The sequence below is a fragment of the Podarcis pityusensis genome (assembly GCF_964106645.2).
Source record: "Podarcis pityusensis genome assembly, chromosome: 17".
NCBI lineage: Eukaryota > Metazoa > Chordata > Lepidosauria > Squamata > Lacertidae > Podarcis > Podarcis pityusensis.
Genome location: NC_138042.1, coordinates 16612483 through 16633386, shown reverse-complemented (window position 1 = coordinate 16633386; position 20904 = coordinate 16612483). Strand labels below are relative to the sequence as shown.

At 44.2% G+C, this 20904-nt stretch overlaps 1 protein-coding gene across 1 annotated transcript in view; it reads left to right on the top strand.

The window, feature by feature from the left end:
- The window catches only part of CCDC171 (coiled-coil domain containing 171), a 205439-nt gene that overhangs the window by 10751 nt on the left and 173784 nt on the right, over positions 1-20904 (top strand). The window contains exons 5-8 of the mRNA XM_080988549.1: positions 3-39; positions 859-990; positions 12310-12460; positions 19888-19976. Of these exons, the coding sequence (XP_080844675.1) occupies positions 3-39; positions 859-990; positions 12310-12460; positions 19888-19976 (409 nt within the window). The remainder of the gene's footprint in view (positions 1-2; positions 40-858; positions 991-12309; positions 12461-19887; positions 19977-20904) is intronic.

The window sequence follows — 20904 nt, the reverse complement described above, 5'->3', positions numbered from 1 at the left end:
CTTTTGAAGGAGAAGGCTAAACTGGACAGTATTTTGAAGGTATGCATTTATTCACACTGTGAGTATTGGGACCCACCTCTACATAGTTCCATCCTTATTTCAGACATCGTGATATATCGGTATATAGCAGTGTTTAGCTGGTGATATATCGCAATGCTGAAAACCAGATATCGCTCTGCCCTAATTGGGAGAATCTGGAACAATGTACTGTCTTCTTCTTATCAACCTATGCTTTCTCCAAAGAGCATAGGGTGGCATTTATGCCCTTCCCTTCCCTTTTAACTCTGTGTGGTAGGTTTTTCTGATGATGACTTGTTAAACTTCCCCCATCCCATGTACATGAAAAATTGAACAGGTATACAGAAAGTTGGCATAGCAAAACAAGTCAATCCAAACTTACCAGTGCTGAAAGCCAGGTCATACTGTCATTTGAGATTCTGGTTTGCAGGCAAGGATGTTTTGAGTAAACCATCGTTTGTAGTATTTAGTTACAATGGCTTTCTGCTTACTAGAAGTGGAAGTTAACTTTCTTCTCCCCTCCAAGAAAGAGGAAGAAGAGCTGCTGAGCTAGACAATTCTCTGTTGCTCTTTCCCAGTCTTCCAAGCCGTGGTTTGAAGGCTCCTCGGCATGTCACCAACATATTTGATGCAAAGACCCATTCACTCATTCAGCTTGCTGAATTTGTAGTGAGTGAAGGAAGATAGTCTTGTGGGAATGGCCTCTCTCTGCTAATAACATTAGAGAAATGGAATCAAATGCATGTGGTGTTATTTCAAACTGATATTATTAGTTTCAGGGTTGTGATGCATGGTACCTATGTTTTAATTAAATAAAAGTTAAACTTTATCCATACAAAGGAGACTTTGGAGCACCACCAGAAGCAGAGGAGCATAATAGAGGCAGAGATCAGGGAGGAGGCAGCAAAGGAATTTAGGTCTCAGGCGGATCGGTGGAAAGCAGAAAGAAATGAACTCCAGTTTCTGTTGCAGGTATTCCTGGTCATGTTCAGCAATGCTGCTTTTAGCCCTACTAATGTCTATATGTGATGAACTAAATCTAGCATGCATTTACAGTGGTACCTTGGTTCCCAAACTTAATCCGTTCTGGAAGTCCATTCCAAAACCAAAGCATTCCAAAACCAAGGCACACTTTCCCATAGAAAGTAATGCAAAACGGATTAATCTATTCCAGACTTTTAAAACAACCCCTAAAACTGCAATTTAACATGAATTTTACTGTCTAACAAGACCATTGATCCATAAAATGAAAGCAATAATCAATGTACAGTACTATAAAATAAATAAAACAGTATTCTAGATGATTAATTTTTTTTAAAAAAAATCTTACCTGCGCTGATGATAGTCATTGTTTGGATGGGGTTTTTTTATCCATTTCCGCAGTCACACAATCAATCAATCAATCAGTAGCTGAACTGGGATCCACACAGCCACAAAAGCAAATTAACTGCAAAAGCCTCAAAAAAAATGCAAAATAAATCGCAAAAACAAAAGCACCAAATATAAGCTCCAAATATCACCTTAGAACACTGCAGTCAGAAATGGAAGGCTTGAATTACAATGGGGGGGGGGTGCAAATTGGCAGCACAACAGGAAACACAAGGGGACTCAAAACATTCGGCTCCAAAAAAACAAGTCCGAAAACCAGAACAGCTACTTCCAGTTTTGCAGTGTTCGGGTTCAGAGTTGTTTGTGAGCTAAGCTGTTCGAAAACCGAGGTACGACTGTAATTCTTTAAACGCAATGGATAACATACTTTAACTTATTATTACTGTGAGTCTGAGCCCTTCAGGGACAGATGGAAATGGAAATGGAAAGCAGATGTCATTTTGGACTTGCAATGAGAGAGTTCATAAAAGTTGCTCCCCCCCGCCCTTTTCCTACAGATATTGCCCTACATGCTCCCATGTCTCCGATACCTTTCAGATCTAGATGTCAGAGTTTGTGAAAACTCTGTGACGTTGACCAGGTTTTCTTCTGCTATTTATTTTGACATTTTCCTACTCTGCCCTGTGGTGCAACTATGAATGCTGGGGTTTTTTTGGGGGGGGGGCTTGTCAGATTTAACTACACATTAAAATAAGGCAAGATGTGGGCTGGCAAGCTTTTGGTGTTAGTGTGTTTTGTGGCTGCTCTGCAAAACACTTGCCTTCCGTTGTCCACAAACAATCAAACTGCAGGCTTCAAACAGGAAGATCTGATCCTTTTAGCCTTGCCTTTCAAAACAGATTTCAATCATGGCATGCAAATGCTTGCTAGAGAATCACTGAAAATCAGGTTGGGAGGCTGGAGCCAGGGTTGCTGCTTTTTATTGTGGCTTTTTGCGCATGAGCCGTGTGCTCTTGTGTACAACCTCTCCTGGTTCCCAACTGGGAGAAACAAACTTACTCGGAAGCCACAATTAAGCTTGGCTTCCTGTGACCCCCCCAACCCAGGATTGTGGTGAGTCACTTCCTAACAAGCCCGGATTTTTAAACCGATAGCAGATCGCCGTTTCCTGGCTTGTTAGTGAGCAAGAAACCACAATCCCAGAAGCTTAATTGTGGCTTCCGGGTTTGTTTCTCCTGCTTACACCAAAGGAGGAGGAGGAAGGAGCCAGGAGCAATTGACCAGTATGCTGTGTGTCCACGATAAACCACAATAAGCCAGAAACCCTGATTTATTGTCACATGCAAATGTGGCCAGTGCCTGGTAGCAGACAGAAAGGCAGCCTTGGACCATAAACCGTTTGAAGAGTTGTCCCTTAGAAATAAGGAGACTTAACCATGCTTTTAAGTCGCTCCTTCCGCCTGGGGTGTTTATCTGCCTAGTATTCTCTTATCAAAGGAAGACCAGAGGTTCTGTAATAAATGCAACAGCATCATCTTGTGGCCAGAAACACAGCATAACACAGTAGATTTTTAAATTTATTTTTAACACCCGGGTCTGCAGTTCATTGAAGCCCACATAGTTTGGGTCTATTCTATTTCCCTTCCATGGAAGCTGTGATGATAAAATGTTTAATTCCAGCTACTTGAATTGGGCCGTGGAAAAAATTTAAATCCTCAAGTCTCCCCTTGTGTTTCAACTTCATACTTAGTTGTACCGTTTGAGTGCGAATGAATCGATTTGGGGACTGCTCCCCTCCTCCCTCCCTCCTATCCTCTGTATCATGGGTAGGCAAACTAAGGCCCGGGGGCCAGATCTGGCCCAATCGCCTTCTAAATCCGGCCTGCTGACGGTCTGGGAATCAATTTGTTTTTACATGAGTAGAATGTGTGCTTTTATTTAAAATGCATCTCTGGGTTATTTGTGGGGCATAGGAATTAGTTCATTTCTCCCCCAAAAGAAAATATAGTCCGGCCCCCCACAAGGTCTGAGGGACAGTGGACCCACCCCCTGCTAAAAAAGTTTGCTGACCCCTGCTCTGTATGGATGAGATCCAACATAACATAACTCATGCAGTAAGGTTTATTCTTCCTCTCTTCCCCATGTGCTCTTGAGTTTGGTAAATGGGCAAATGACTGATCCACTCTTATTCTGTGTGTACAGTCACACCTTGGTTCTCGACTGCCTTGGTACTCGTCCGTTTTGGCTCCTGAACGCCACAATCTCAGAAGTGTTCCGGTTTGCGAATGTTTTTTGGAAGCCAAACGTCTGACGCGGCTTCCAATTGAGTGCAGAAAGCTCTTGCAGCCAATCGGAAGCTGCGCCTTGGTTTTCGAACATTTTCGGAAGTTGAATGGACTTCCGGAACTGATTCCTTCCGAGAACCAAGGTACGACTGCATAAGATGATTTTGTACAGAAACAAAACAAAATACCAATCCCACAGAACCTAGAAGGCCAAGGCCCTGCATCAGTGTTTCCAAACTTAGGTCTCCAGCTGTTTTGGGACTACAAATCCCATCACCCCTGCCTACTGGTCTTGCTAGCTAGGGAGGATGGGAGTTGTAGTCCAGAAAGAAGCTGGAGACCCAAGTTTGGGAAACACTGCTCTAGATAATCGGTCACCTCCTTCCAACCTTACTTTAGTATATATATAGTGCATCAACCTTGTGATGTACAAGAAACAGCCTAAAGAGGAAGCCTATTTGTTAGCTTAGTTACGAGGGAGATGACTCTGATTCTTTAGAGACAGCTTTTCTAAGGCACAGATGGCAGGTGGGTGCTGATTTATGCTTCCTCAGGAACTGAAAACGACGGCTCTGTTTATGTTTCTGAAGTTCAGTTTATTTATATAATGCTTAGAAGCAGATATTGACAATGGATTGAAATTATCTTCTCCATCTGCTGCTCAAAACTTTGCACATTAGGAATTGCTGGGCTGGTGCTTGCTTCTCTCGAAATGCCTCCTACATTAGGGGATATACCATATTTTTTGCTCTATAAGACTCACTTTTCCCCTCCTAAAAAGTAAGGGGAAATGTGTGTGCGTCTTATGGAGCGAATGCAGGCTGCACAGCTATCCCAGGAGCCAGAACAGCAAGAGGGATTGCTGCTTTCACTGCACAGTGATCCCTCTTGCTGTTCTGGCTTCTGAGATTCAGAATATTTTTTTTTCTTGTTTTCCTCCTCCAAAAACTAGGTGCGTCTTGTGGTCTGGTGCGTCTTATAGAGCGAAAAATACGGTATACGAAGTACAGATTTGAAAAGGAGTTGGTTGTCTTGGCTCTTCACAGTTTCTGCATTCCCTGGATGCGCCGTCTTGCTCTTGACTTATGCAAAAGTGGTGGTTATGATTTTCATTACAGCCTGACACATTTGAATCTTTCCTTACTCTCTCGATGTACTGTATAATGCTCCATTTGCTCCTGCTTTTTTTGCTTTGCCTCCCTTTGTTTGTAAAATGGAACTATTTTAAAATTTTGTCACTAACTTTGGCCATCTTTTTGATAAGACAGAAAGGCGGGTTCAAAAACTATGTTGTTGTTTGTACAAACAGATGGCAGGCTTGTGCTGTCTATTATTTCTGCATCTTTCATGGAGTTCAAACCAGGTGCATAAATTAACAATGGATGACCCTTCTGACAGCTGCTGTGTGCCTGCCCAATAGGAAAAACCAGAAATTTGTTTTATTGTATGGTTGGAAATCATTTCTGGCTTTAAAAAATAATATTGGGCATGATATGTGTGTAAGAGAGAGAGAGATACTTACCAGAACCGTAGCAAGGGCTGGTAATTTTATTCCTTAATTCCCCCAGCTGATGAAAATTGCCCTTCCATGCTGAAAATCCATTGGCACTAACTGTGTGTCAGGTGTGCATGCAGGAGCCAGGCCCTGTGACCAACAGGACTTTGCAGGACTGGGGCTTTCCTAAGTTTGTTCTGAAGAGGCAAGGCGCGGCCTCACAGGTGAGGCTGATTGGTAACTCATAGCACCTGGTGGCAAGAGCTGGGAAGGGATATAAGGTTAGCATTTCCCTTCGGCTCTTTGCCACAGCAACATGCTTCCTGCCTTGCTGCGTTTGGCTTCTTGCTTCCTGATCCTTGAACCTCGGCTTCTTGACTCCCTGCTTCTTGATCCTTGGACCCTTGACTTCTTGCTTCTTGATCCTCAGACCCCTGACTTTGTGCTTCCTTGCTTCCTGACCCTCGGACCCTTGGCTTCTTGACTCCTGCTCCCACCCCGCCATCTTCCCCCAGTCCTGACGTCCCCTGCCAGGACTTTGATCGCCCGTGAACTGGACCGTGACACTGGGAATGTTCAGGGAGGTAGGAGAGGATATATTGTTTAATGATATCCTTTCTAACTTGCGTTAGCAAGTTCTATATCTTAGCAGAGTTTAAACACACTGCGGTTTGCTTGTTGCAGGTTCGTCTGAACCTCTCTATGTAATATTCCTGTTGAGATCCCTTATTGTCCCTCTTAAAAAGAATAGACACGACAATCTCATTAAAGTCAACATAATAGTTTACTCACATTCATTCAGTTCACAGTTGGATCCCTGAAGGCAGACTTAGGTTACAAAAGTATATATATATATATATATACATGTGGAACTATCCCATAAGCGAGTTAGTTCCTAAGTGAGTGCGACTGAGCAGTCACTTCTCCTAAAACGCAGAAAAGCAAAATGGAGAAGAGGAGCAAAAGGAGGTGTGCTCACCTGCCCAGATGAGACCACTCCCATATCTAGTCACATGCAGAGGACGTTTGTCCCAGCTCGGGAGGAAACAGGAAGTTTTCTCCTGGCTCAGTGATGGCCAAACTTGGCCCTCCAGCTGTTTTTGGACTGCAACACCCATCATCCCTAGCTAGCAGGACCAGTGGTCAGGGATGATGGGAGTTGTAGTCCCAAAACAGCTGGAGGGCCAAGTTTGGCCATCACCATCCTTGCTGGTACAAAGCAACCCCCTAGCATGTCCATTCTAGGAATGTTTTACTTGTAAGTAAGTAAGACTTGATTTAATTTTTTATTTTTTTATTTTTTTTTACAGAAAGACTCATTTTTGCTGGTATAATCTTACTATTTACAACCAGATGAAGGTTGCATTTTTGGAACAATAAGTTTTCAGAGTAGTTTTTCCAGTTATATCAGGGTGTCATCTGTTTTGGTTCTGGGCAGCTGTCAGAACGGAGTGCTCCGAGAATCCAGAAGAGCTTCTTTGTTCCTAGAACTAAGATATCCTGTTAGTGTGGGAAGCAGGGGTCAAGCTTTCCGCACTGTTGTGTCACGCTGACAATTGTGACGGGATCAGGAGTCCAAGTTGTCGTAAGAGCTCAGGCTGCATGCTTTTTTCTTGCCTGCGTTCTTTTAACACACTGGCTCTGGAGGGTTTTTTTTTCTTTTCTTTTCCTTGGCTGTGACCCTGCAGCAACCTTTTCCTTGAGCCGACTTGAGTCTGAGATTAAGACCGCGAAGAAGCAGTGCTGCAGGGGAAACTACACGGGTAGCTGTAAATGCCGCCTTAAGTACCCTGATCTCCACAACGAAGTCTTATCAGCCCAACGAGCTAATTATATGTGTGTTCCTCCCCCGCACAGAGGAGCTAAAACAAGACCAACACATTTAGAAATTAATGATGGAGAAAGCATTGTATTGGGCAGTTAAGCAGCCGCGGTAAATACATGCCCCGCGGAAGTTGTTTTTTACGAGCTTGCTGAACGCACAGCCAAACTGATAACCAATACACAATATTCTCTCTGCTAAACTGATTGTAATACGTTGCAGGAAGAAGAAGCAGATCTAGCCTTTTGAGTATTTTGCTCATGGGAAAATGCCTTTTTGGATTCTTTTTAAAATATATATATATAATTTTTATTAAATCTTTCAAATACTTTCAAAAAACCTTCAAATCAAATCATTACATTATTTCGTAAGCTGACTTCCCACCCTTGGCTCCACAATGTTTTTTTTTTACTTCTGCATTACAGTAGTACCTCGGGTTACATACGCTTCAGGTTACAGACTCCGCTAACCCGGAAATAGTGCTTCAGGTTAAGAACTTTGCTTCAGGATGAGAACAGAAATTGTGTTCTGGCAGCGCGGCAGCAGCAGGAGGCCCCATTAGTGGTGCTTCAGGTTAAGAACAGTTTCAGGTTAAGAACGGACCTCCGGAACAAATTAAGTACTTAACCTGAGGTACCACTGTATATTGTTATTGCGAAAAGTTTCTCTGTTACAATTACTGTATCGTTTTTCTATCGCTGCTTTTACCTGACTCCTGACCATGATTTCATTTAACTTTATTTTTTTTTTAAAAAAAAGCCCCCCGAAGGCCTCCATTCTTCTATCTAAAAATTCATCATTTTATAGCTTTTTTAGATTCTGACATAGTAGTGTTTGTACATCTTTTTCTACTTTGGGAGGGATCTCAAGTTGAAGCATTCTGTATTGGCTCCGCCATCTTTGTTCTCTCACTCCATTGCTTTTAAAAGGCGCAGAAAAGTAGCAGGTAATGCTCGCGACCAGCAAATGATTTGGCAGAAGCGAGGCCTAAATACAAATGCCCAAATTCTTTGCAGTTTGCTTTGCAGGTTGACCTCTCATCTACTGTAAAGGCACACTCTCCGGAAAGGAAGCTGTGCAATGTGTTTGGTTTTGCATTGGTCCCTTGGTTCTCAAACGCCTTGGTACTCCAAACACTGCAAACCCAGAAGTAAGCGTTCCGGTTTGCAAACCTTTTTCAGAAGCCGAATGTGCTCCGTTTTGAGTGTTATGCTTCCATTTTGAGTGTTACACTAAGGTCTGTCTGTTTTTGCTATTTTGCATTTTTGTTTTTGCGGCTCTTTTTTGTGTGACTGTGGAAACCAGATGGATAGCGAGTTGGCTTAGGATTGGGGACCTCCAGGTTCAGATCCCACCCCTGCTCCTCAGCCATGAAGCTCACTAGGTAGTGTTGGGCCAGCCATTACTGTAACTGTAAACTGCTCAGGGCCGCAATACCTGAAGGACTGCCTCTCCCCCAATAGAACCTACCCAGACCCTGAGATCATCTTCTGAGACCCTTCTTTCTGTGCCACCCCCTTATGAGGTCCGGAAGGTGCCAACACAAGAACAGGGCCTTGTCTGCAGTGGCTCCCCGTTTGTGGCACACTCTACTCAGGGAGGTTCACCTGGCGCCTTCATTATACACCTTTACGCACCAGGCAAAAATGTTCCTCTTTAACTAGGTCTTGGGCCGAATAATATTCTACAGCCTTTTAAATGCGATTGTGGGAAGGGAGGGTTATAGTTTTGCTGTTTCGTTTTATGTACTTGTCTATCTTGTACAGTGTACCTCGGGTTACATACACTTCAGGTTACATATGCTTCAGGCTACAGACTCCACTAACCCAGAAATAGTACCTCGGGTTAAGAACTTTGCTTCAGGATGAGAACAGAAATTGTGCTCCGGCGGTGCGGCAGCAGCAGGAGGCCCCATTAGCTAAAGTGGTGCTTCAGGTTAAGAACAGTTTCAGGTTAAGAACGGACCTCCGGAATGAATTAAGTACTTAACCTGAGGTACCACTGTATTTTATTCTTCAAACTGCCCTGAGCTCTTATGATGAGGGCGGTACAATGGTCCCTCCGGTTGCGTACGGGATCCATTCTGGAGCTCTGGTCGGATCCCGAGGTTTCCGCAACTGGAGGGGACGGCTTCTGCGCACGCACACATGGTGGTAGAGCGCTTCTGCACATGCGCTTGCGGCAAAAACCCGGAAATATACTTCCGGGTTTGCCGCTCACGTATCCTGAAGTTTACGTAAGCGGAGGGATACGTAAGCAGAGGTACAACTGTATTTAAATTTTATAAAAACAAACAAATCAACCTAATGTACCTCAGTGGGAACCATAAACTCCACATGGAGGTCTGTGGAGGGTAAGGTGGGGTAGAAATAAGTTACTAAGGAATTTATGTATTGCAGGTGGAGAAAAAGAATACTCAAGCACATTGCTCCTTACATAGACATGTAAACCAGTTTAGAAGTATGACCTTGAAGCACTTAACGTGTCTTTGAAGCTCTGGGCAACTCTGCCAAACACTTCAGTCCCAAATTCTTATAAGCCTTACTGGTTGCATGCAGTGCTATTCTGCTAGAAAAAGAGGTGCTGGAACTCGTCATGAGCACCTTCCTTATTCAATGGCGCCCACCTGAGAGGGGCCAGAACTAATTAAAAAAAGCTCCGGTTCCATGGAACAGTCTTCCGGATAATTGTGACTAGGACCGCAGCCTTAGGACAAGGAAGATGGGGCTTTGGGATGGGTGTGACGCTTGACTGCGTGGTTACTGACGGTAGGGGTCTAATATGTTCAAAGGAACCCCAAAGCAGGCCTTCTCTTTGGTCCTTAGCACTAAGGGGGTCAGGGACGCGGGTGGCACTGTGGGTTAAACAACAGAGCCTAGGACTTGCCGATCAGAAGGCTGGCGGTTCAAATCCCCGTGAGGGGGTGAGCTCCCATTGCTCGGTCCCTGCTCCTGCCCACCTAGCAGTTCGAAAGCACATCAAAGTGCAAGTAGATAAATAGGTATCGCTCCAGCGGGAAGGTAAACAGCGTTTCCGTGCACTGCTCTGGTTTGCCAGAAGCGGCTTAGTCATGCTGGCCACATAGAATCATAGAATCATAGAATCATAGAGTTGGAAGAGACCACAAGGGCCATCGAGTCCAACCCCCTGCCAAGCAGGAAACACCATCAGAGCACTCCTGACATATGGTTGTCAAGCCTCTGCTTAAAGACCTCCATAGAAGGAGATTCCACCACACTCCTTGGCAGCAAATTCCGCTGTCGAACAGCTCTTACTGTCAGGAAGTTCTTCCTAATGTTTAGGTGGAATCTTCTTTCTTGTAGTTTGGATCCATTGCTCCGTGTCTGCTTCTCTGGAGCAGCAGAAAACAACCTTTCTCCCTCCTCTATGTGACATCCTTTTATATATTTGAAGATGGCTATCATATCACCCCTTAACCTCCTCTTCTCCAGGCTAAACATGCCCAGCTCCCTTAGCCGTTCCTCATAAGGCATCGTTTCCAGGCCTTTGACCATTTTGGTTGCCCTCCTCTGGACACGTTCCAGTTTGTCAGTGTCCTTCTTGAACTGTGGTGCCCAGAACTGGACACAGTACTCCAGGTGAGGTCTGACCAGAGCAGAATACAGTGGCACTATTACTTCCCTTGATCTAGATGCTATACTCCTATTGATGCAGCCCAGAATTGCATTGGCTTTTTTAGCTGCCGCGTCACACTGTTGGCTCATGTCAAGTTTGTGGTCAACCAAGACTCCTAGATCCTTTTCACATCTACTGCTCTCAAGCCAGGTGTCACCCATCTTGTATTTGTGCCTCTCTCTTTTTTTGCCCAAGTGCAATACTTTACATTTCTCCCTGTTAAAATTCATCTTGTTTGTTTTGGCCCAGTTCTCTAATCTGTCAAGGTCGTTTTGAAGTGTGATCCTGTCCTCTGGGGTGTTAGCCACCCCTCCCAGTTTGGTGTCATCTGCAAATTTGATCAGGATGCCCTTGAGTCCATCATCCAAGTCGTTGATAAAGATGTTGAATAAGACCGGGCCCAAGACAGAACCCTGTGGCACCCCACTAGTCACTCTTCTCCAGGATGAAGAGGAACCATTGATGAGCACCCTTTGGGTTCGGTCAGTCAGCCAGTTACAAATCCACTGAGTGGTAGCATAGTCAAGACTGCATTTTACCAGCTTCTTTACAAGAATATCATGGGGCACCTTGTCAAATACCTTGCTGAAATCAAGGTAGGCTACATCCACTGCGTTCCCTTCATCTATCAGGCTTGTAATTCTGTCAAAAAACGAGATCAGGTTAGTCTGACATGACTTATTTTTCAGAAATCCATGCTGACTATTGGTGATCACAGCATTCCTTTCTAGGTGCTCACAGACTGTTTGCTTAATGATCTGCTCCAGAATCTTCCCTGGTATTGATGTCAGACTGACTGGGCGGTAATTATTTGGGTCCTCTCTTTTCCCCTTTTTGAAAATAGGGACAACATTTGCCCTCCTCCAGTCTGCCGGGACTTCGCCTGTTCTCCAGGAATTCTCAAAGATGACTGCCAGTGGTTCTGAGATCACATCTGCCAGTTCTTTTAATACTCTTGGATGCAGTTCATCTGGCCCTGGAGACTTGAATACATCTAAACTAGCCAAGTATTCTTGTACTATCTCCTTAGTTATTCTGGGCTGTGTTTCCCTTGCTGAATCATTTGCTTCAAATTCTTCAGGTCGGGCATTGTTTTCTTTATCGGAGAAGACTGAGGCAAAGAAGGCATTGAGGAGTAAAGCCCTTTCTGTGTCCCCTGTTTGCATTTCACCATCTTCTCCTCTGAGTGACCCCACTGTTTCTTTGTTCTTCCTTTTGCTACGAACATACTCATAAAAGCCTTTTTTGTTGCTTTTAACCTCTCTAGCAAGCCTGAGTTCATTCTGTGCTTTAGCTTTTCTGACTTTGTGTCTACACGTGCTGGCTATTTGTTTGAATTCCTCTTTGGTGGTTTCCCCCCTTTTCCATTTTTTGTACACATCCTTTTTTAATCTTAACTCAGTTAAAAGTTCTTTAGATAGTCACCCTGGCTTCTTTAGGCACCTTCCATGTTTCCGTCTCATTGGTATTGCCTGACGTTGTGCTTTTACTATCTCCCTCTTAACATGACCTGGAAAAATTGTCTGCGGACAAATGCCGGCTCCCTCAGCCTATAGAGCGAGATAATCACCACAACCCCAGAGTCTGCCACGACTGGACCTAATGGTCAGGGATCCCTTTACCTTTACCTTTACTAAGGGAGTCATCTTCTTTTGACTTCTCTGCTTGTGGCTCAAGCAATAATCACCCTCCCTCTCTCTCTACCTCTCTCTCTGTTCTATCAGGACAGCAACAGCGCAATGCAGAGCCTTCACCAGAAAATGCAAGACATGGAGATGCAACACAACAGCTGCGCCGAAGGGCTGAGGCAGCAAGCCAGCGAACTCGACTTCAGCGCCGAGCGAGAGGCCCGGCTTAAGAAAGAGCTTGAGGCAAGTGTCTCTCTCCCCCCCCCCCCCCCGTTCTCGGAAGTGCTTTGGTGTTGGGGACTGACAGCTTGCCAGAACATACGGGAAGGTGCCTGTCGGACCATTGTCCCATCCAGCACAGTACTGTATGCCCCATGGGTAGGCTAACTAAGGCCCGGGGCCCGGATCCGGCCCAATCGCCTTCTAAATTCGGCCTGCGGATGGCCTTGGAACATAGCATTTACCTTTTTTAAAGGGAAATTCCCTTATTCTGAATAGGATTCCTCACAAGAAAAGGGAAAAGTTGACAGCTATGTCTGGGAATCAGCGTGTTTTTACATGAGTAGAATGTGTCCTTTTATTTAAAATGCATCTCTGGGTTATTTGTGCGGCATAGGAATTCATTCATTCGCCCCCCCCCCCCAAAAATAGAGTCAATAGAGTCTGGCCCCCCACAAGGTCTGAGGGACAGTGGACTGGCCCCCTGCTGAACAAGTTTGCTGACCCCTGGTCTACACCAACCGGCAGCCCTCCAGGATCTCAATATGGGTTATCCCGTGTATCGTCCAAACCCGGTTTGAAGTCCCTACCATGGTATCGGTTTCATAACCGGCAGTATATCGCAAATCACGACGTTTGGGTACGTGTTCTGTGCAAAAATCGCAATGTGGGAAAACCGTGAAGCCGGCCAAGGCCTCTGCATAGCTCCATACTTACTTCGGACATCATGATGTGTCTATATATCGCGACGTTTAGCTGGTGATATACCGTATTTTTCGCTCTGTAAGATGCACCAGACCACAAGACGCACCTAGTTTTTGGAGGAGGAAAACAAGAAAAAATATATTCTGAATCTCAGAAGCCAGAACAACAAGAGGGATCGCTGCGCAGTGAAAGCAGCACTGCTGTTCAGGCTTCTGGGATAGCTGTGCAGCCTGCATTCGCTCCATAAGACGCACACACATTTCCCCTTACTTTTTAGGAGGGAAAAAGTGAGTCTTATAGAGCAAAAAATACTGTATATTGCAGTGTTGGAAACCAGATGTCGCCCAGCCCTATGTGTAAGTGGAGTGTGTGTAAACAGCTGCCACTCCAGTGTGGGGACCTCCAGATGTTGTTGGACTCCAGTTCCCATCAGCCCCAAGCAGTTTGGACAGTGGTCAAGGATGTTGGGGTGTTGTAGTCCAGCAACTTCTGCAAGGCCACAGGTGAGCTATCTCACCCCTCTTTTTAATTGGAGAAAAAAGCATATGTTTATAATTCTTCAGGGCTGGGAGATGTTGGGCATCTACTGTATTGGCCTGAATAGAAGCCTCACTTTCCCCCCAAATTCCAAAGTTAAAGTGTGGCTTATACTCGCCACCTTACGGTATGCAGCCAGGAACAGGGAGGAATGGAGTGGCTTATATTTGGAGTTTATTCTCTCTTTTTTCCTCTCTCCCCCCTTCAATTTTAAAGGTGTGGCTTATATTCGGGTGTGGCTTATATTCGGGCCAATACGGTACATTTTTTTTTAAAAAGGCACACTGTTCTATGATATAGGCTACCCCTTTCTGCCAATATTTTTTTTAAAAAAGGTGCAAGCAGATGTTGCAGCAACAAATTGTCGTTTGCAAGGTAGGGTTGTCTTTAAATCCCTAATTGGGCAGCTTTGTAGTCTGAGATGATGGCGAGGTAGATGAAGCAAAAGGCACCGTGTTTGTGAAAAGTAGTAGAAATGGTTGCCGGAATAGCTTTCTAAACTCTTTTTTTATTATTAAAAAATATAGCAGTTTGAGAGATACTTAAGCAGAGCACATGTCGACCAGCTGCTATAAGGAAGATTTGTGGTGTTCCTTTGGTGCCCTCTGGTGGGTGTAGAAAGGAAATGTCACTGGTTGGAAAGTAATGGTGATTTCAAGAGAACATAAGATACCGGTAATATTGGCTGGAAGCCTCTCATCCTTTCCTCCAGTGTGGCCTTTTGGGATGATTGCAGGAAGTCCCACATAGAGGGCATGAAGGCAGTAGCTTTCCTGTGCTGTTTGCCATTCAGCAGCTAGTTTCTGAGCTTGAAGGTTCACATATTACTTTTTTCTATTTGTTAAACCTTCCCACCCACACCCCGTTTCGTCTGAAGACAAGCCAAAAACAGAGCAGTTTGCAAACAGCAAAATCTCAATTGCAAGTGCAATAGTAAATTCCAGTTTCCAGTAAAACACAGAATAAAAACCAGAGGAATCTTGTTAACTGGCTTCTTACTTGACCAAAAAGAAAAGTCTGCTTATTTAAAAAATACAGAGAGGCTTTCCTCTGCTCACAGGGTTTCATGTAGCCATTTTCCTTCATGTTTTTTCATGGCATCCTTACAAGATACTTCAACTGTGCCGGAAGTGATATATAAGCAAGCTTTGTGGAAGTGATATGGAAGTGATATATTGTGGAAGTGATATAAGGAAGTGATATATTTGTGGATATATTACATATATTCCATATAATTTCCATAATGTTTGTGGATATATCACTTATATATTCCATATAAGTGATATGGAAGTGATGTATTTGTGGAAGTGATATAAGGAAGTGACATATAAGGAAGCCTAAGGAAGCTTTGTACTGGCAGGAGTAAAATAAGAAGTAAGCCTAAGAAATGTTCATTTTCTTCCCTTCACCCTTTTTTTGTGTGTGGTAGAGCCACACAATTTGCTTTTGCGGCTCACTCCCTAGTATACCCAAGGCCTGAAATCACGGAGAGCCACTGTTGGCCCAGGGGGACAGTAGATGGACCAGTTGTCTTGCTCGGTATAATCTTGCTTCCTAATTTGCGGACTCGATAGCGTAGTTTCGCTAAAAGAATAACGAAGATACCTTGCGCCAGCGAACTTCTTGCCTGGTGCAATGGGACTTCACTCCCCCCTGGCTACAGTTCCCTGTGCAACCCCAGAACCTGCTCTGAGGGGTCCCCCAATGCTATGGAGCAGATTTTGAGAGCCCTTGAAGGCTGTAAGAGGAAGGAGTTGGAAGCCCCGTTGTGTGAGCGAACGTTCATTCTTTTAGTGCACAGACAGTTTGGGATTCAACCCTCTGCCTTGTAACTTGAATTCTTCTACTCAATGACCCAAGTCAATGACCCAATCCAAAGACAGTTGGCTGTGTCCCATTGAAATCACCAGGGCTTAGTTTCGTCCCTGCTAAGTTGCCTCGTTGGCTAACACCATGAAACTTGATGAGATTTCTACAGATTGAGGTCATATTTATTCCAGTATCCTTTGCTTTATTGGTAAGCATCCATAATTTAACTATCACCTTTTAAATCACAGGTAGACTACAGTGGTACCTCGGGTTAAGAACTTAATTCGTTCTGTAGGTCCGTTCTTAACCTGAAACTGTTCTTAACCTGAGGTACCACTTTAGCTAATGGGGCCTCCTGCTGCCGCCGCGTGATTTCTGTTCTCATCCTGAAGCAAAGTTCTTAACCCGAGGTACTACTTCTGGGTTAACGGAGTCTGTAACCTGAAGTGTTTGTAACCCAAGGTACCACTGTACAGTCATACCTCGGGTTACAGAATCTTTTGGGTTGCACGTTTTTGGGTTATGCACCACGCCGAACCCAGAAGTACCGGAACAGGTTACTTCTGGGTTTCGGCACATGCGCAGAAACACCTAATCGCAACCCGCGCATGCGCAGACGCAGCGCTGTGGGTTGCAAACGCTGCAGGTTGCGAATGTGCCTCCCGCACTGATCACATTTGCAACCCGAGCGTCCGATTGTGGCTCGTTTATGCTTTGGTAGACGTCTTGATAGAACAATTATTTGGAGTTTCGGACACCCTTTTCCGCTTAAATGTTCCTTTGCATCTTTTAACCAGAAGATGGCCAATGTGCTATTTTATTTATTAGTGTAAGACCAGGCATTCACAGGACCCATGATTGTTTTGAAGCATACTATTGCCTTAATTTCTTTTTTTTTAGTCTTGTCACGCTTTGGTCTGAAAATGCAAAAAGTGTAAAACAGAATACAAAATGTAAATTAAGAGTGCCTCAAAACGGTATGAGGAAAGTATGTTCAGAACATTAGCGGGTGGAGAAAGATGGACCTATGTCTTTTGCTCAAACCAAATGTTGGGGTTGTTCAGTTTCGTGACTCAAGGGGCTGCCAGTTCAATTAGCTTGTGATCTATAGCACCCTTCTGTGATCTAATTCCCCGTCCCAAAGTTTTGGGGTATAGCTCTCACTATTTTCTGTTGGCCAAGCTGGCTGAGACTGATGGGATTTGGAGTCCTCCAACATCTGGGGGAAGACTGGTCTGTGACATGGTCTATCAGCTGCTGAGCTTATTTAAGCAATGTGTGCTATAAATAGACACATCTCTCCAGCCTCCCTCAGGATTTTTCTATATTGATGTTAGCACGCGCTGTCAGATCTGTTGGATAAACAAATTCTGGGTTGCTTACATAAGCCAGCAGGCCTGGTGCTTTGCCGGTGGTCCTGAAGACCTTATATATAAGACTTTATTTCTTTACCACTGACACCCCTGAAACCTTGACTGTGCCAGTTGGGTCTTTGGTGATATCCTTCATTGTTGGTTGTGCTCTAATATGCAGTAAATGTGTCTCTGCGTCATGTGACTTCAGAGAAGCCACAGAGAAATCAGAAATGGATATTTCCCAACTTGGTAAAGAATCAAGAACAGAATCTTAAGCTGTACTGTGGAGACGTGGATTCCTGGTCAAGTGATGAAGGCTTTAATTTAATTTAAGTTTTTTAAAAATGTTTTTTATACAAGAGTATTCAAGGCTGTTTAACATCTAACCATTTCCTCGTTCTTAATAGTTTATTAAAGTCTTCACAAATTGACTGATATAAGATTAAAGTCAGTGAATACAGTCAAGAAGGAATGGAAGTGCTTGAATGATTATTTAGAAAGACAAGGTTCTAATGTAAAAATTTGGCTGTGTCTAGAATGACCTCGTGAATGGAAAAGGGAAACATATATGTGTGTGTGTATACACACACACACACACACACACACCGTATTTTTCACTCTATAAGACGCACCAGACCAGTTTTTGGAGGAGGAAAACAAGAAAAAAATTATTCTGAATCTCAGAAGCCAGAACAGCAAGAGGGATCGCTGCACAGTGAAAGCAGCAATCCCTCTTGCTGTTCTGGCTTCTGTGATAGCTGCGCAGCCTGCATTCACTCCATAAGACACACACACATTTCCCCTTACTTTTTAGGAGGGGAAAAGTGAGTCTTATAGAGCAAAAAATACGGTGTATATATATATACATACACATATCTATATATAAGATGAACATAATACTGAAATACAGATAACACATGAAATGTGGAAGGAAGTGTTGTGAGAGTGATAGAAGTCTATTACTATTATTTTGTAAAACCGTGTTTATTGTATTGAAATATACTTTTCTTTATTCTTTTATTGTCTGCTTTTCTTCACAATTTTTTTCTTTTCTTTATTCCCCCACCCCCGTTTCCTTTTTCTTTATATTATTCTTTCTATATGGCTTGGTATTGATGTATTTACTTTGCAATAAAAATTCTAAAAAATAAAAGTCTTCACAAATGCCAATAAATGACTTTCCTGTCATTTTCTCTTCCCTAAAGGAGCCCAACTCCGTTGTTATAGAAAAGTAGCATGTGCATGAAGGGACGCGGGTGGTGCTGTGGGTTAAACCACAGAGCCTAGGGCTTGCTGATCCGAAGGTTGGCGGTTCAAATCCCCGCGACGGGGTGAGCTCCCGTTGCTCGGTCATGCTGGCCACATGACCCGGAAGGTGTACGGTGGCTCCCTCGGCCAATAAAGCGAGATGAGCGCCGCAACCCCAGAGTTGATCACAACTGGACCTAATGGTCAGGGGTCCCTTTACCTTTATAGCATGTGCACTGAGAGATTTCAAAATACTATTGGCAGACAATGAAAGTATCAGAAGAGTGATGAGTAAACATAGACCGGAAGGCAAATAGGGAGGATTTCTTTGCCATAAAAAATTAAGACAAGTTATCTAGTGGGCCTCCTTAAAAAGGCATTGGATCGTTAGTATATTATAATATTGCAACTCGGATTCTATGGAATTTATTATAGAAGTTGGCACCTTGGGACGCGGGTGGCGTTGTGGGGTAAACCACTGAGTCTTGGGCTTGCCGATCGGTGGTTCTGATCCCTGTGACGGGGTGAGCGCCCGTTGCTCTGTCCCTGCTCCTGCCAACCTAGTAGTTCGAAAGCACAAAGTGCAGGTAGGTAAATAGTTACCACTCCGGCGGGAAGGTAAACGGTTTTTCCATGCACTGCTCTGGTTTCACCAGAAGCAGCTTAGTCATGCTGGCCACATGACCTGGAAAAACTGTCTGTGGACAAATGTTGGCTCCCTCGGCCAGTAAAGCGAGATGAGTGCCGCAACCCCAGAGTCATTCATGACTGAAAGCCCTCCCTCCACCACTGAAAGCCCTCCCTCCATACAGCAAGGAACTTGCATCCCTAATAAAAATAAGTTTGAGGGAGAAGATGATCTGCCAGTTGTGCTTAGCACGGGACATTCAAGATCAAGACTAGCATCCTTAATAGATCCAGAACCTAACTAAAAGCCAATGCATTGAGCTAGATTTGGCTTAATACACTCACTTTGGTCATCTCATAGATTGAGGGTAGCTCAGTTATCAAACTATCTTCAAGAGCCATTCCAAGTAGATTGAACTGAAGTACAGTGGTACCTCTGGTTACGTACTTAATTCGTTCCAGAGGTCTGTTCTTAGCCTGAAACTGTTCTTAACCTGAAGCACCACTTTAGCTAATGGGGCCTCCCGCTGCCGCTGCGCCACCGGAGCACAATTTCTGTTCTCATCCTGAAGCAAAGTTCTTAACCCGAGGTACTATTTCTGGGTTAGCGGAGTCTGTAACCTGAAGCGTATGTAACCTGAAGCGTATGTAACCCGAGGTACCACTGTAATAGTAGTAGTAGTAGTCATAATATATTTATATGTTGCCGATCTAACTTGGTTTCCCCAGCCACTCTGGGTGGCTTCCAACAAATTATAAAACCACAGTAAAATGCCAAACATTAAAAACTTTCCCATACGCAGCTGCCTTCAGATGTCTTCTAAAAGTTGTGTGGTTTTTTATTTCTTTGACATCTGATGGGAGGGCGTTCTACAGGGCGGGTGCCACTACCGAGAAGGCCCTCTGCCTGGTTCCCTGTTGCTTCACTTCTGACACTGAGGGAACCACCAGAAGGCCCTTGGAGCCGGACCTCCATGTCCGGGCTGAACGATAGGGGTGGGGACGCTCCTTCAGGCATACTGGGCTGAAGCTGTTTAGAGCTTTAAAGGTCATTACCAATGTTTTGAATTGTGTTCGCAAACAAACAACGTTGCAATCTATCCAAGAAGTACTTGAGAGAGATTTCCAGGGTGTTTGCGTCTTTAACCAGCTTGAAATTTCTGTTTTTAGGCAGCTACATTGAGAATAAAGAAACTGGAAGAAAACGTCGAGGCAGAGAGAGCGGCACATCTAGAATCAAAATTTAATTCTGAAATAATCCAGGTAAACCTGTCACAGCCGTTAGGTGGAGCGGACTAATGCATCCTGAGCTACGTCTCATCTGAATATTTAACACAGTAGTTCTATTAACAAAATGTGGTATTAGGTGCAAACATGGTAGTTTTATGCTGTGGGTGGCATCACAGAGCTGTCTTTTGCTGCTGTACCAGCTTGGCATCCCAGGTTGGCACAGGGTGCTGTCACAGTGCCACAGACCCCAGAGGTGCTCCATGACAACAGTTAGTCCTTCTGAAATCAAACCTTTATTTCCCTTTCTCTGATCATGATTTGGGGGTTGTCAACAGTCTATATTGGGATGGCCAACTCCTTACAGAATTAAAAACTGGCAGTGATCTACCCCCGTTTTTGGTGCGTTCAGGTCAGAGTTATTGACCTTTTTTGGGGAAGGAAAGCCCCGTTTTTGGGAGGTTCAGGCAAAGTTGTTCAGCTTTTTCTAAGGGAGGAGGAAAAACAGCCCCACTTAGTAAAGTCCGTCTTCCATTCTGCAGATTGTGCAACAATGGAGGGCGGTGTGAGGGGGCAGGGCCGAATTCTATTTAACCAATGCTAATGAAAGGGACCCATCAATCGACTGTGATCTACCAAAACCTCCCGGGGATCTACCAGTAAATCGCGATCAACCTGCTGGGCATCCCTGGTCTATATGATTGCACTCTTTCTCTCCTGTGCCTCTGTTCTCCAGCATAAATTTGCCCTTCCCTTCTCCTGCGAAGTATAATTTGCTGCAATGTCTCCACTGACAACAGCCATGTTAATGCTAGCAAGCATTGCTCCTGATCCAATGCCAGTTTCAAACCCTGATTTCAATTTCTGAGTAAAAAAAATAAACACTGGTTAGTGCTGACCGTGGTTAAAGTGAGCACAGAACCATGGTTAAGGGGAAGGAAAATTCATTCTAAGTGCATTCAGT